This window comes from Neospora caninum, chromosome XI (assembly GCF_000208865.1).
Source record: "Neospora caninum Liverpool complete genome, chromosome XI".
In the NCBI taxonomy this organism is placed as follows: domain Eukaryota; phylum Apicomplexa; class Conoidasida; order Eucoccidiorida; family Sarcocystidae; genus Neospora; species Neospora caninum.
Window position 1 is genome coordinate 5,360,024 of NC_018397.1, and position 16,147 is coordinate 5,376,170.

General features: G+C 54.9%; 1 protein-coding gene across 1 annotated transcript; it reads right to left on the reverse strand.

Annotated features, from left to right (window-relative positions):
• Positions 1-3,931: 3,931 nt before the first annotated feature.
• Positions 3,932-16,147, reverse strand: NCLIV_059440 (hypothetical protein; the record flags this gene model as incomplete). Its single annotated transcript, XM_003885498.1, has 18 exons — positions 3,932-4,180; positions 4,487-4,648; positions 4,854-4,907; positions 5,285-5,405; positions 6,321-6,348; positions 7,292-7,372; positions 7,604-7,856; positions 8,352-8,472; positions 8,997-9,194; positions 9,599-9,681; positions 10,183-10,675; positions 11,158-11,429; positions 11,841-12,007; positions 12,831-13,157; positions 13,697-13,798; positions 14,739-15,042; positions 15,380-15,465; positions 16,006-16,147. 18 exons carry the CDS (start codon positions 16,145-16,147, stop codon positions 3,932-3,934), a joined length of 3,243 nt encoding a protein of 1,080 aa, XP_003885547.1.

Consider the following 16,147-nt stretch of genomic DNA (forward strand, 5'->3'; position numbering starts at 1 on the left):
GAGCTGCATTCCTACCTAATTTGATTGGGCCATGCTTCCCCACTTCTCTGAATAGCAGAACTTGTCTATCAGTGGGAAGTTGTCGCATAGCGTGTTGTACCAACCTTTTATCTACGACTGGAGTGGGAACACTGAAGCGATCAGGTTAAGCCCAAAGTCGTCAGCGCGCCACAAACCTTGCCTACCGAGGGCCTTTTCTCATGAGAGCTCCTGCGCCAGGACTGTCAGACACTGCCACAGCGTGAAATTGACAACTGGACTCACCGTTCGGCAACGCAAAAACCCCTTGCAAGCCGCTGCACCGAAACGGTGTGCTCCAGGGGAAATCGCGACGGAAGAGCTTTGCGCTTACGGCGTTCGAGTCGCCTCTCTGCAGGGCCTAAATGACTCCGCATGTGCCACAAAAATCGTTAGAAAAGGAACCGGTATGAGAGCTTACCACACTTGACCACATAAAGAAGCCCATTTCCTCTTGTCCTCTTCGCAACCGAACACCTCCACGCTATTGCAATTCCCAGGCTCTGTCGTGGACGGCGGAACGCAGCCTACGCCCTGTCATCGAGGTTTTTTCTTCGGTGGAGGCGTGTGCGCTGTCTCAAATCGTTGAATCTCACCTTGAATTCCCGCGTACTGATGACTTCATCGTAAGGTATTCCAGCCGGCAGTTTGAGTTCCCACCCTGTTAATCGGAACTACTTGTCAAGCGAGCTGAGGTGTGGGTGTCATCGAGTAACCAGACCTGCGGGGCATGGGAACTCCCAGTCGATTTCACACGCCGCCACCGCTGAAGAATTTGCATGAGGGGGGGTTGGGGTGTAAGCTGAGGCTCTTCTCACGTTCACACGGCCAGTCGACGTAACATTCCCTAGCACCAGACAGTTATTTGCTTGGCTTAAGCAGAATGAATTATACCGCCTACTTCTCAAACACTTGTTTATCTTGTGGAGACATTCCAAGGAAGGAATGCATTTTGATCCCACAGCTAGTGTAGTCGGCAGGAGCCTCGCAAACGCCATCTCGAATCTCTTTCCATCCTGAAGACAAGAGGGCAGACCGCCATCTCAAGCAGGCACGCGTTCAACAGCTTGGCAAACGAACCTTTCGGACAACCGACTAAGTAGTCCTTGGGGCAACTGTTTTGACACGGGAACCTTGCGTGGCACAGGGCTTCAAACTTCCTTTTCATTGCGGGAGTGAAGTGCTACAGGAAACATAAAGACGCGTGGAGCGCAGGTACGTGGGATATATAGTCGGACCTTGAAATTCCATTTGCTCTCACAAGGGCCGGTTTTTTGATAGTCTGGGCTAGCCTCGCATGCGTAGTCTCCCAGATGCAACCTACGACCGTATGAGTTATTGCCAGGCTGTTTTTTGCTATAATCGGACGCACCAGCCAGCCGGGCAAACCGCAGTAAAGCTTGCCTAAATCAGGGGTCGATCATGCTGAACACGAAGCGGAATGAGTCGCCTCGGCTCTTACTGTGCAGTCCTCGAAGCACGGCCAATCAGCATCGCAACTTTCCTAGACCAGTTTGCGGTCCATGCGGTTCCCACCATACGTACGAAACTGCGTTTGCTTACAGTCCAGTCACGTTTCGCTTCTTCCGTGAAGCCTTTGAAGCTGACGCTGGACCCACAAGGCCCGGAGTACTGGCCCAAGTCTGTACCCATCAACCCCATAGCACCAGTATTAAGAGTCGGCAAAGCCGAGACGAACTTGCTTGGCAAGTCTCTTGGTCATCCAAAAGTGAGAAACCCTCAGGACATGGCTGCGACCAGTCACGGAGACCGGAAGGACACGCTGCAGCGGCATCCCCATGGCAAGGCCATACTGCCTACAGCATGGAACCATAGTGGTCCTATCCCGAGATGATAATGGACGAAAGTAGCTGTTACCTCACAGCTCGCTGCCCAGTCTGCCTTCCTATAGTGTGGTGTGGCGATTCAAAGCGAGAAGGCCGCTAAAAAGTGACGGGCTCACGCGTCAGCAGTGTAGAAGTCGAAACTCTTGTTGGTTTCACAAAATCCTTCATTTCGAAGGGATTAGATCTCTGTCTTGCAATTTCCCCCCAAGCAATCTTCGCCGTACCTTGGTAGTTCCTGAATGTATTCGATTGTTTTCACAGATGCTGGCTTGGCTCGCGGACAATCACGGTCACCATACTTCGGCGCTTCACATAAATGCCCGCCTCTTTCATCGTCCCTCACTCGCCATTTAAGTGGACATGGCGCTCTGTTTCTTGGCGGTTTTCTGGATTCCGAGATAAAAAATAGGAAATCATGCTTACGAATAATCGATTACGCAAGTGGCTGCATCTGTCGCTCCTTTTCTATTCTGGTATGAGTCCATAATTGGTTGGTGTAGTCCTAATTCACGCGACAAGCGAAGCTCACTTTCTCCTCCACATTTTGCATTATTTTGGTCTCAGTTTTCTGTGCCGCAAAAGAGCAGTTCCATGTGTTTTCTCCGCAGGATTGCCGAGCTACCTACCTCGGTCAGCTCCACTGGCAATGCTGGAGCCCTCTTCGAGAATGAATCCAAAAAAGGCTCCTCTGCTGTCTGAAGAAAAGCGTGCCAATTGCACACACTTCCGTCCTTGTCTTAGATGATCTATACCAAGGCGGCTTCGACTTGCTTCGCTTCCTTCACCTTCGGTGGGCTTTCTCCCAGCCAGACATCGCGTATCATCCCAGCGTTCGCATACACCACGCAACCCGCGAGGGCAAGGCAAGTACACCAGTGTTTCATCGTGCCAGGCAATTTTTTTCGGGTAAAAACAATGTCACGGAAGTTCAAGAGCGTCAAAACCAGCGCTTCCTGCACGGTTGTCAGACAGTTACGCTGTCAACGGATCGGCTCGTGGGTTCCCCAGGGTACTTCTCGCAGGTGGATGTACACACCAGAGCCGGTCAATCCGTAGTCGGGTAAAACCCAGGCAAACTTCAAATCTAACAGATTACAGATTAGCGGTCCTCAACCAAAGGGAGCCGCTGGCTTGTGAAAGAGTACGTTGGTGTTCCACAACTTCTTGCAGAACCATGCGCTGCCTGCGTTTTCAATAGTGACCGCGTAAAGGTCTGACCTGGACAAGAACCACTAAAACACTTCGTGTGTATTGCTTCCACCCGTTCCTTGGGGTGTCCTGTCCCGGTTCTGGTTCGATGCGCCCCCAGCTCACAGCCGTCCGATAAAGGTGACACTTCATTCCCGCTGCTAATCACTCGAGCCGGTTAGCGGCGCTGTACCCAGCATGCTGCGTGGTTTTATTGCTTGAGTAGTTGAACGCTATGACCTGACTAACCAAACAGAGATACTGCTGAGGGACATCAGAGGCTGGACGGCTTGCCGGTGAGAGGTAGCGCGCGCTCGCAGCTTCGGTTCATGCCACGACTTCCTCGAGGAAATCGTAAACCACGCCCTCTGGCGCACAATAGGGCAAGCGCCGCTGGCTTCTGAAATGCAAACATCCTGGAAAGTCATTTTCCGTGCCAGAATCGCTCCTGTCGTGCAGTATCTCCCAGCAGTTGCAGAACAAAAAAACGGGGAAAATTATGTGAATCACTACACGCCCAGAGTACCGGCTTCGACAAACGGGTGGATGGGGAGGGGGTGTAGTTGTGACTGTCGGTTCTTTGACCTGTGCTACGCGACCTGGCCGGCCATTTCCCAGGGAGAGCAATTCCAGAAGGCGATGTAACGGAAGGAGTCGTTGTAGATGCAGGGAGTGTCATCCACTTAACCGGAAATCGCGGTCTTTGCGCTACGTTATGACGAAGGCGTGCCGAACGGTAAAACTAGAAGTACTAGCACGGCGTTGCGTAGCATACGGAAAGGAAGCATCACGCCATAATCACACCGCTGTGGTGCAATCGATAAGGCTTTGACTCTTCAGCCAGACCGTTATGCCATGACATTCAGCCGCACCACGCGCTAGTGGCCGTCGCCGATGGGCGGCTCTTTTCTTTCGTTATCCGTCTTCGCTCCCGCAGGAGTGACGTTTCCGGCTTCTTTGGGTTGGGGGAGCATAGAGGAGGTCCCGCTGAGGTGCAACGACCGCCTGACGAGTTCCCAACACTGTTGTTGCTGCGGCTGTTGTAACTGGCGAGCGTCAAGTCGGGACGCGGAGGGAGGAGGGGGTGGTTGAGACATGTGGCGCAAGAAGGTCCGCGCCACGCTTATCTTCAAGCAAACGGGACAATGACACGCACACAATCAGCACTATCAAATTCAGTAGCGCCAACTCATTCATTTTTTGCAACTCTTCCAGATGCAGCACTACACCAACACAAGCTGCTGAACTCGATGTTGCAGCCCCGGTGCTTCGACAGGCAAATTGTTTCTTTTTGGTGGAGCATGGCTCTCTACGCGATTCGCATACTTCCACCGGAAACCCCTGGGTGCCGGAAAACAGTGAACGCTCTCCGTAGCTCAAGTGTCTCGGTGTGCACCCTGTACGGAACTGTATTAATAGTTGTCTCCTCTTACCGCGGTTTCCGTATTCAGGGCGAGATGAGCGTTGTCCAGGTGCTTGAGAATCCACGGTGGCAGTTTACTTCGCTTATCAATACGACTATACCGCGCGTCCGCGAAGATCATAAGCCCGTAATCGTTTTTGCTCCGGATGACGCGTCCGACACATTGAGCAGCCTGACGCCAACGGCTCACCCACAAGCGCGAAAGCCGTGTAGCAACGGCACTCCGAGAAGCAAACCGCAATCGCCCCCCACCACAGGAGAGAATTGCATTGGATCACGCAGCAGACATGACAACAGGAATTGAGGCTCTCTAACCACGTCGATGGCGTCACTCCAGTCGTGCACCACGTCAGTGAGAAGGTAACGTCGCAGCGTACCTGTCGCATAGCGTCGAAAGTGAGGAACTCGTTGTCAGGAATTTGGTACTGTTCCTGCATTACCACCGCGCAGAGAACACCAAAAGACGGCTCTACGTCGAGCCGAACGATTCTATCCTAATAATCACGCCGCGCTGCATTGCGGACTTGACGGGACGGATGACGGCTGTCAGAGAACATGTGAGAGTCGTGACACGTCTTCGTTCCGGCAGTTGAGTTCAGATGAAAGTCCCTAGAAAGCAGGGTGCGGCTGCACACTGAGCGCGACGAGAGCTCTTAGTCCTTTGGCCTCGCCAAGACGAACAAATGCGCCACACGGTTTCTCCCTTCTGTTTGCCTATCGAGCACCCCGGGCCCTCGCTTCACACCCGCGAGCGCTGGCAGTGTCGAAGCGTGGTAAACGGGAGGACAGAGCCATCCCCATTTCTTACGCGTATGAAGTCGAGTCGGGCTTTCAGCACTCGAGACAGCGTGTACTGAAACGGGACGCCGAAGAGCACCACGCATCTCCCAAAGTGGCGATCGAAGTCAATCCCCTCAGCCACTTTGCCTCTGGCGAAAATCAACACACGAGCAGCCAAGCGAGACGCTGATACAGCGAAGCGAAGGACGGATCTCCACCCTCGACGAAGGTCGAGAACTTGCAAAGGACACGCACTGCCACAAAACGAAACGGCTACTGAGAGCCGTTGACGGGAAAAATCCAGCCAGGAGCGCGGTATCGTTCAAGCACCGGTAACTAACACACAACCGTCTACTTTTTCGGCCCCTTTTCCCCTGGAAACAGCCTTGCCTGGCGATAGAGAAGAAGACGGCACCTCGGCCGCACTCGCATGCTCGCCGGAAGTTGTGGAGGGCTAAAGTTGTCGCCACGACGTCTTTCGTCTCAATGAAGATCAGCTTGTAGTCCAGGACTTGCGCCAAGACTCCGCTATGGTACCTGAGGGCAGGTTGGAGGTAACGCGTACGAAAAGCGACATAGGGAAGGCTGAGCACATCACATGCCGAAAGGATTGATCATTTTGAACTCGAAGAGTGGTGCGCGGGGAGGAAGACCCGAGACTAGAGGAGTGAGTCGTCCGCCGCACAGACAACGCTCTTCTCAGCAACAGTACGCAACAGCTGAACATATGCAGTCGTCGACACAAAGGCATGTCGCACAAGCGCCACACTGTGGTGCCCATGATGACGACACAGGAGGTTGAAAAAGAAAGACCGCGAGGGGAGATACGCCCTCGCGCCGAATAGGAGAGACAGTCTTGTACAGGAAAAGCGCGAGTGTGTCCTCCGCCGGATGAAACGAGTGGTGATTCGACATAGCCGAGACGATTCAAAGCTCTTACCAGTTGGAAAGCACGGACTCCATATACGAGTACGAGGTGAAGAAACAGACGAGGCCGTCCGGAACGTGCTTGCAGAGATCAATCAGCAGGTTGCTGTAGTTCCTCAGGACGTTCATGTCATGGCGGTATTCGAACTTGGAAGTCAGAGGGATCTGAAGACGAAGAAGCGGCAGGACGAAGCAGTGAGAGCGACATGGTGACATCAAAGCATCACCGCAGCCAGGCACGACTGACGAGAAGAGTTCCGTCCAAGAGCACGCGAAGTGAAAACGCTCTGCCTGTTTGCAAATTGACGACCAGGCGCCCTAGGGGTAACCCTCACAAAACCAGACCAGTTACAGAGACGAATCGGCAATCTCGCCATCCAGTCTGTCTCCACATCTTGCTCTCTCTGCCAACCTCTTCTTCTTTGTGTGGGACTACGTCCCTGCGGAAAGTTCACTTTTCGATCCCGGGCTGGTTTAATACGTCAAAGTTTACCCGGGAAGTTAGCATCTAAAATATACAATCGAATATCCACTTAGATGAAGAGACGGACATAATCCTTGTACGGTTTGTGTCCCTACTTGACTCCTCAGTCTCGGCAGAACTGTAGTTTATCGGGGCTAAAGCCGGCATAGTCCATTAAAAGGTATTTTGTTCAGCCACTGGTTCACCATCAACTCCCTTGTTTCGACTACACTCCAAGCCTTTCCACTGAACCAAACTCCGGCAGCAGACGTTGACCACCCCTTGCGTGTTTTTCCCTTCGTCCCGTCTGTATGTACACCGAAACCCCTGCACCGATTTCGGCCCCGTTTTGGTCTGGTATGGTCACCTGCTACGCCGCAACTACGTCGCGGCTAACCTAGGAAAGACAAAGCCTCTGCAAAACACTTCCGTGCGCTGGGACCTCGGGTTGCTTCTTCGGCGCCTGCGAGACACCCTCGTCGAGACGCGCTGGCGAAACAGCTTTCTCGCCTTCGCTTCGCTGTGTCGTTTCTTCGGTTGAGTGAACCCAAACCGCCTGTTTCCTGTTCCTGCTTTCTCTCGATACCCTCTCCGTGTCCCGCGCCGGGTTTCCTTCGCTAACGAAAAGAGTCTCGCCTCTCTTACCTGATCGGAGCCTCGGGCGACAATCAACGGACAGATGCAGTTGCGGTCCAGAGACATCGGGAACGACTCGGTGATGACGGGCTGGCAGGCGTTGCACGCGCAGAGAAACAAGAGGCTGCCGTTTCATGGTGCAACTAGCTTGTGTCGTGCAGCAAGAAGCGTGTGACGGCTATCCCGTCACAACTTGCATGCGTCCACTGCCTGCTTGCAGCACTTTTGACCAAGAGGGTTCACTCCCCTTACCGGTGCGAGTGATGCTTCGCGCGAGGAAACAGAGAACATCTTCGCGGTCGGCGGAGACGCCATATCCGCCTGTCAAGATACCCCCGCGAAGGAATTGGCTGTCCTGTCTCTCGGGCGCGCGGGACAACGTGAACGCGCGCCAGAGAGGCCACGCGTTAAAAACCGAGAGAACGCATGCGCAGAAAAGACCTACCACAAAGTTGAGGAGTTTGGGGTAGAGTTCCAGCGGAGAGATTGTCCCGGACGTCAAGATGAGGGACTGGGGAAGTTGGGGCGTGAGGGGCCGTGGCCGCCATGCAAACACAAAGGACGCAGACAGAAGCTGAAGGGATGGAGGCAAAAAGGCGGACTCTCCATGGCGAGTGTGTAACGGTTTTAGGGTCTCCCGCACCCAAGAGCCCCCACTGCCGAATCTGCATACCGAGGGGGGAAACGGACGCCGCCTCGACGGTCCCGCAACCCCGAACGGTGCCGCGACGAGCAGGAAAAGACGGAAACAGGCAAAACGCGTCTCTCACCGGCGACAAGGACAGGCACGCATTGGTCATGTGCTTTCTGCAGCGCGTTTCGTGCAAAACGAAGAAAGCGCGACTTGTTCGAACCTTCTCCAGAGACGGAAAGCAGAGAGAGCGACGTCCGCGCGGGAGCCCGCATCCGGCGACCCGATACTAAAGGCCACCGTAGCGAGTCGACCTTCCGTCTCTCCACCGGGACATGTCTAGCGGGGCGAGGCCAGAAAAGCGTTTCGAGAGAGACAGGAGGAGGCGTGAGACTACCCCAGGGAAGCAGCCGAAAAAGGCGCGCCCTGCGTGAATACCTGGAAGCGTTTCAGGACAGGCTGCATGGCCAGCGAGGCGTCCAAGCACGAGAGCTGGAGGAGAGGGTCGTACAAACCGACTGCCTCTGGGTAGGGATCGCAGATGAGGATGAAGCCCTCGCTGGGGAAAGAAAGGCGCGGCAGACAACGCAGAAGGCGCACTGACGCGAGTGGAACCCCGGGACGATTCGCGGAAACGGCAAGATCACACAAGTGGACGCGGAGCCCCCATCGAAGCCGAAGCAAGACGGCCGGAGGAACACGGGCGACAGGACGGCCTGGCCGCAACAGACAGGACCACAATCCCTTCCCCTGCCGTCTTTTGGCGTGTTTAAACGTTAGCTACGAAGGCGAAGAGGGGAAGAATTGTGTTGAACAGGACGGAGGCGGAAAGCAGACGAAACAACCCCCTCGGTAAAGAGGATGAGAAGGTGAGTGTCCCAGTGAGGAGACGCGAAGAAGGGGAGAAAGGAGGACAGCAGGAAGAGAGACCGAGTTTGGACTCTCCAACGAGCGCGGCAGGCCTGAGATAGGGATTAGAAGAACGCGAAAGAGAACGGTAGGTTTCCAAGGCGTTTCCCACGACCTCCCCCCGCCCGGCTTCAGGTTTTTCCGGGGTGCTCGACTCTCTCGCTGCTCCCTCACCAGTAAGTGGCGACGAGCGTGCAAAAGTCGGCGACGAGCGTCAAGGGCGCGTAGGACTCGACCTCGGTGATCTGCAGTGTGTTGAAGAGACTCTTCAGGCGGTCGTAGAAGAACTTCAACAGGCTGGCGTCAATGTGCGTTTCCTTCTCAAACATGTGGAGGAAGGACAGCGGTCCTTCGCTCTTGAGCTCGTAGATTCTGCCCAAGCATCACGCAGCACATGCAGGAAAGCGCGGTGAACGAAAACGGGGCCTCACAGAGGAAGACTCGGGGGACACCAGAGGGAGACAGGGACAGAAGCTACGCGAGAGAAAGATAGGCACGGAAGGAGAGACAAACGCTAGATATGAAGGGGGAGAAAGAGGATAAGAGGAAGAGGAGCTTTTCACAAACAACGCTGGATCGAACTGGGTGATGGACTCCCGGTAGGGACCAGGCTCTGAATCCACACGTGGCTTCTCCGCAGCGACGCGGTACCAGCTTCACCTGTCCCTCTTCCCTCTATTTGTCTAGGACCGAATAGGCTCGCTCCCCAGGTGTTGTAAAGTTAAAGTTGCCGTCGCTACGGAATTCTTTCTCCTGTCGTCGTTTCGTTGCCTCACTTGATGTACGATTTCAAGTACGAGACAATGCGGCGCATGAGAGCGATAAAGTGTTCCGCTTTGCGGATGCTGCCTGGCACAGCCTGACCAAGCGAGAAGGGAGCGACGGACGCACATCACAAAGAACACGAATCTTGGCATGGACTCGTCTCAAGCGCCGAAGGAACTCAGAAACAGCCAGCAGGGAAGGCAACCGCCTGTATCACGAACCGCCACAAGCATACGCGCGGCGTTTCTGCGTGAATCGCTATGTCTGCAGGAATCTTGTACACCCAGCTGTAAGTAAAGCCGTTTATATATATATATATATACATATGCATATACATATATATATGTGTGTATGTATATGTATTCATATATTTACATATGTACACGTGCATTCACCCACGTAATATGCGGATGTAAATATATATGAATTCTTTTTCATACGTGCCCGCATATCGCCGCATGCGCATATTCGCGTTACATGTGCACAAGTCTCTTTACTTTTGGAAGTTCACACCGCAGCCCCGGGAACAAGAGGAGGAGCGGCGGTTTCCTTTCTCACTGGTCGGCTCGTGAGAACGCGCTCTTGTGGTTCTCACCTGCTCCAGCAGAGCGTCCTCGGGGAGGAGGGGACTTGCAAGGAGATCTAGCGTTTCATTTGCCAAAGCGAATCTCCCTGGGTTGGCCTGTTTCTCGGCAGATCGCGGATCGTCTTGGTCCCCATCCGCTCCTTGGCCTCGCAACGTGGACGCTGAATCTGCCTTCCCGTCTCCGCCTTCCACAGGCGGCTCCTCTGGCCGTCTGTCCTTCCCAGTCTCTGCCGAAGCAGAAGAAGATGAAGACAATGACGAAGATGACGACGAGGAAGAAGATGACGAGGAACAAGATGAAGGCGAGGAAGAAGATGAAGACGAGGAAGAAGATGAAGACGAGGAAGAAGACGAAGACGAGGAAGAAGACGAAGACGAGGAAGAAGACGAAGACGAGGAAGAGGTGTCTCCTTCTCCGCCTTCGGCTTCACGCCGGCGTTTGAGGCCGCGCACGAGATTTTCATATTCTTCACGCAGGCGCTCTGCATCCTCTTTCTTAACTCTGGACGGGAAAGGAGAGCACAAGAAGAAAGAGAAGAGAAATCAACGGCGGGCCCCGTGAACACAGTCAGCGAAGCCGGCGCTCCGACCGAAACACGACCTGACAAAGACCTGGGCAAAAAGCTGACTCGCAGGAGCGGCGGCGATCACTCGTCGCCATCTTCCTGTTTGGCCCTTCGTGGGTTCGCGAGACAGAGATCCAGAAAAAACTGGCGCAGATCACGCGTGTGCGTCTCAGTTCGCCGAAACGGTGCATGACGGGGACCAGTCGAAGCTGACGACGAAGAAAGCCGAAGGGGGGGAATCGAAACAAGGAAGAACGGAGAAAGGAGGAACAGGGAGGCAGCCAACGACGAGAAGGCAGAGCGCAAGGAGACATGTGAGCCGCACGAGCGTGATGAGGACAACGTAGGGCCGCAAAAAACATGGAGAGAAAACATCGAGGCCGTACGCAAGAGGCGAGCCGAATCGAAGGCTTCTTACTCTTCGATTTTTTCGGCCAGCTGACTGAGATTCCGCAGCGCAGCCTCCATGACGGAGCGATTTATGTTGACGCTCAGCGCTTCGATGCACACGTTGTCGATGTTGTGAGCCTCATCAAAGACAACGACGGAGCCTTCGTACTGGACCTCCTCCGTCCCCGGCCCGCGGCCCAGACCTCGATTCTGGTACGGATTTGTGTAGGTCGATCGTGACTGAGCGCCTGCCGTGTGCGAGGAAGAGATGCCGTCTGGGAGCGGAGTCAGCAGCGCAGCCTGGAGTCGGGGGGACAGAAGATGCGACGCGTCACGCACAGCAAAGAACTGTCGCGCGCGTCGGAACGAACGCGCGGAGGACGGTCGCCACGTGCGTCGCCGCTTGTGGGTGTCCTTTGCGGAGTGAAAACATATGGAGGGAGGAACTGACTAGGGCAGCGCAGCGGAAAGCCGAGAGAACCAACCACGAAGCGAAACCGACAAGCGAAGCCGACAAGTGGAGACGAGAGGAGACGAGAGACGACCGAGGGAAAGGCGTCACGTCGAGAGCCTGGCGCGAGAGAAGGGGGGAGGCGAGTCTCTCCGGGGTGTCCACACCCCATTCAGCAGAAAGGCCGAGGTGAGAAGAAGAGAAAGGCGAGCGACGCGAGAGGCGAGAGAAGACAGGCCGAGGAAGCGAAGGACGCGTACCTGGGAGACCTTCGGGTCCAGAATGTACTGGTAATTCAAGACGACAACGTTTGCAATGTGGAGGAGCCGACGCGCCAAAAAGTACGGACAGAAGGGCAGTTTTCGGTCGAGCAGGGGATGGCGCCAGTTTGCGGACGCGACCTTCAGCTCCTCGATCGTATACACGCCTGCAATCCGCGAAGACCGGTTATGAGACGTATTAGAGACACACCAGCGGGCCTCACAACGAAGAAGCACGGGAAGGACGGTTGAGAGAAGACACGGCTCCCTCTCTCCAGAGCGATCGCTTTCGGGGGATCGCACTCCGCTCCCCGGCGCCGACTCAGAGAGAGAGGAAAAGGAAGAAAACCGAGATGGAAACGAGGAGCAGCAAATATGCACGAGACAGAGCGTCGCCCCGACAAGACACTTTCGCACCGCTCCCGAGATTAAGACAAACGCCGAGTGGGGTTTTTGAAACTTAGGAACAACCGAGACGATGCCGAGCACGGAAGGCTTTGATACCCTCAAACGCAGGACGCCTCTTTGCACTGCTCCAGCCTTCCCGCGTCTTCCAACTTCTCTCTCCTTCGCTCCGTCACACGCTGCGCTTCCTGCCTATACCTCGAGACCTATACATCCTTATACATCCTTATACATCCATATATACATATATTATACATATATTATACATATATATACATTATATATACATATATATATATATATATACATATATATACATATATATACATAAACAGATATATATACGCAAATCTCTCTTTGGCTCTTTCTCGTGCACGTCCTGCTGGCCGCGGAGTGTCTCCCTCCTGGGCGCTGCCGCGCCTCGAGCTTCCGACTGTCCGGCACTGTGTTGCCCGGGCTGTCCCCACGCCCTTGGGTTGCTGCGCCTGTTGTCGCCACATCCCCAGAAGAGTTGAACCCCCATCGCCATGCTCGACAGAGCTCCCCTCTGTTCTCTCAAGTCTGTCTGTTCTCTCGAGTGCTCACCGGCGGGGAAGAACTGCGGAGCAAAGTACCGATCCAGATTCTCATACCAGGCACACAGCGAAGGCGAGTAGTTCCCCGGCTCAGCCTCTTCATTTGACGCAATCGCTTCGCGGCGTCGGCGTCGCTCTTCTTCTTCTCTGCTCCCAGCACAGGCGCTCGCGCAGCTGCGCTCGCCTCTCGGGCCCTCGCTTGCCAGGTTCTCGATGTCGACTGCCGGCGCATCGCCGGGGGGATCCGCTGAGGGCAGACCTGCAGCCGCGAAGACAGGCGGCGGGTTGTAGCTCGTCAGATGGCTCTGCCGCACCCACGGCGCAGTCAGCTGTCGACCTGGGAAACCACAAAATGCGGCGCAGACAGCTTGTACATGCAACGGGTTTTGAAAGATACGCTGGACACCAGGCTACTTGTTGAACTGAACAGGATGGTGACTCCTTCGCCTTTTTGAGGGCCGAAGCGCGGGCCCCCACGAGACCCGAAAAACAAGACGCAAAATGCACGGAGTTCATAGCCTAAGGATACTCCAAATCTCTGATGCCGCAAACCCTCGCTCTTCCAGCAGCCAGAAGTCGCCTCAGCATTGAGACCCGTCAAGCGAAGCACCCTTGAAGACGCGCAGCCTTCCTTCTTTCTCGCGCCTCTCCGCGACGACACACGAAAGGGCCGAGGGGCGACCAGTTTTCGATCTCGGCTTTTTGCGCCGTGCCTTTAGCCCTCTTTTTGCGCATGCACAGGAAACGGAGCGTGAAACAGGCGCCAGAGGGTGTCGAGGTCAGAAAGCGGCTGCCGCAGGGAGAAAAAGGAGACACTCCGGGGCGACAGTGGAGAGGCGGAAGAGCGCGGCGCCCTCTGCCGGGAAGGCTTCCTACATGCTTCATCGATTTTCTCGCGATCAGGCTGGTTGTACACCGCCGGATTGATACACATGTTCCTCCGGGCAGAGAGTCCGACGCCGAGGATGTAGCCGTCGCCTAAAAAGAAAGAGGACACAAAAAAACAACGCGTCCGCGCGTCCACGCTCTGGTGGGAGTAGAACCAGGTGAACACCACGTGTGAACATGCCAAAGGTAAGCAGGGGCGTCTGGGGTCTTCCTCGGCAATGCATTTCTTTCGAGTTCGAGTCCCACAGCCACTCTGTGCGCAACCGAAACCTCGGGAAACGTTGAAAATGGCCGCAATGGATTGACGCCCAATGGAGGCAGTGGACGGGGCAGGATCTGGGTACATCTATAGTATGATATTCTTGATTTCACCATAGGCCGTGTTTTACACGCAGAAGCGAGAGAGATGCATCTCCTCGCTAGCATCATAGACTGGCTACCACAGACAGCTGTACATGGCACTTGGAGCTCGGGAGAAGCCACACAGAAACCAGGCATGCAGCTCATCTCCTCGGCCGGGCTGAGACGGACCGGCGTTTGCCCTGTCCAAATTTGCACAAAAGACGAGGCCGCAAAACTTTACTCATGGAACAAGTCGGGGACGCGGAGCGACAACACGGCTACAGAAAACCCTCAAAAGTTTCGTGCGACAGGCAAACACCTCGTCGTTTCCTGCTCCGTGTCCCCACGATCGGTGCGACCTGACATCCAGACACTCGAGTCACCTGAATACTCGAGCGAAACCAGAAAAGCACGGCCTTCTGCCTTAAGATCTCTCTACGGCTCTCTCTCTCCATATATATATATATATATCTGTATATATATATCTGTATATGTAACTGTATAAATACGTTTGTATATATGTTTGTATATATGTTTGTGTACTTGCATGTGTACCATATCCAAAAATAAACACATATATATATATGTATATATATGTATATGTGGACGTCTCATTCGCAGTCCGCAGCGCGTTCTGGCGCCCTTGGGGAGACTTGGAATCTCGCGAGTTTCTCTGTGCTTTGCGTACTTGCCATATCCTTGCCTATGTACGGCGCTTCGCTCGGGTCTGTTCTTCGCGGACCGCCCTGCTGAAGAGCGGGGCCCATCCCGGAGTCTGCGAGCGACCGTTTCTTTCCAGCGGCTTGCGTCTCCGGCGCAGGCGAGTTGCCGGAGCTCTCAGAGAGTCGCCGAGGCGCCTTCCCTTCCTCCGGAGCAGAAGCGTCGGCGCCGTTGCCTTCGCGCGCCTTGCGCTCTCTCGCCTTTCGAATCTCTTCGATGCGGTAGTCAATCACCCCCTTCAACTCGAGCAGCGCCTTCTCCATCTCGGGCACCTAAACAGCGGCAGGCTCCAAACCCGAACGGATCACGCGGGGCGGCGACACCGAACAGAGCGGTTTTCAGCCGAGCAGGAAGAGGCTTGGATGCGACTCGCGCAGGCGAAGCGAGAGACGTGCGTGGGAGAACGCGACACTACAGGGGACTAACCACGACGCTACAGGGGACTAACCACGGGGCGAATTTAGAGCGGACACAGCGCACACTGTGAGACGTTCCAAGCAGGAGAGAGACACCGATTCGCGCGGCATCGCGCAGGAGGCGCCTCCCTTTCCAACACGAGCAAGTGTTTGCGCGTCGCGTCGCTGCTTTTTGAGAAGGGAAAAGGCGTACCGTTCGAGTGCAGTACAGAATCTTCCCGAGGCGGGGATGCGTCAGCTGGTAAGACGTCAGCAGAGAAAGCAAGGCAACAGTCTTGCCTGCAGGCAAAGGCGAGACAAAGGCGAAGGGAAACAGGGCGTCAAGCGCGTGGAAAGAAGGGCCGGGGGCAAACCTCTAGGTGTTGTGTCTATACACCTCATCCCAACGCTCAAGATGGTGTATAGACACAAAACCTAGAGGTTACCCGCTTTTCCCGTTCCTCTTCGTCACCAGCATGGTTGCGTTTGCAGCCTCGCCGTCGTCGTCGAGTCTGTGGTTGCTTGTCCGTGTCTTTCGATGTGAAGAGTCAAACCCTCGATCCGTTGCCCGCCTCCGAGCACCTTGGAAACGGAGCAGAAAAAACCCTTTCGATGAAGCCTTGCGTCTTGTCCGTGGGCGTCGAACCCCTGAGTCTATGTTTTTTTGGGTACACCGTGGACCGCCCGTTCGCCTAAGATGTCTCCTCGCCACTGTCCTCCGTTGGGCCGCCCTGGATTCGTTTCCTTTCCCTGTCCGGACTTCGCTTCCTGTCCTTTCTCCAGGTTGCTCTGTCTTTCCAAAAGGAGCTTTTCGCGCCAGGACGCGCGGAAAAAACCTACCGGTTCCAGTGGGCATCTCAAGGACCGCATGGCCCTTGGCGTCCAGCGTTTGCTTGAGCGCGCGAATGTACGCATATTGCTCAGGGTAGATGAAGTCGTAGGGAAAGTAGACAGTGACTTCGTCGATTTGGAAGACCACCAT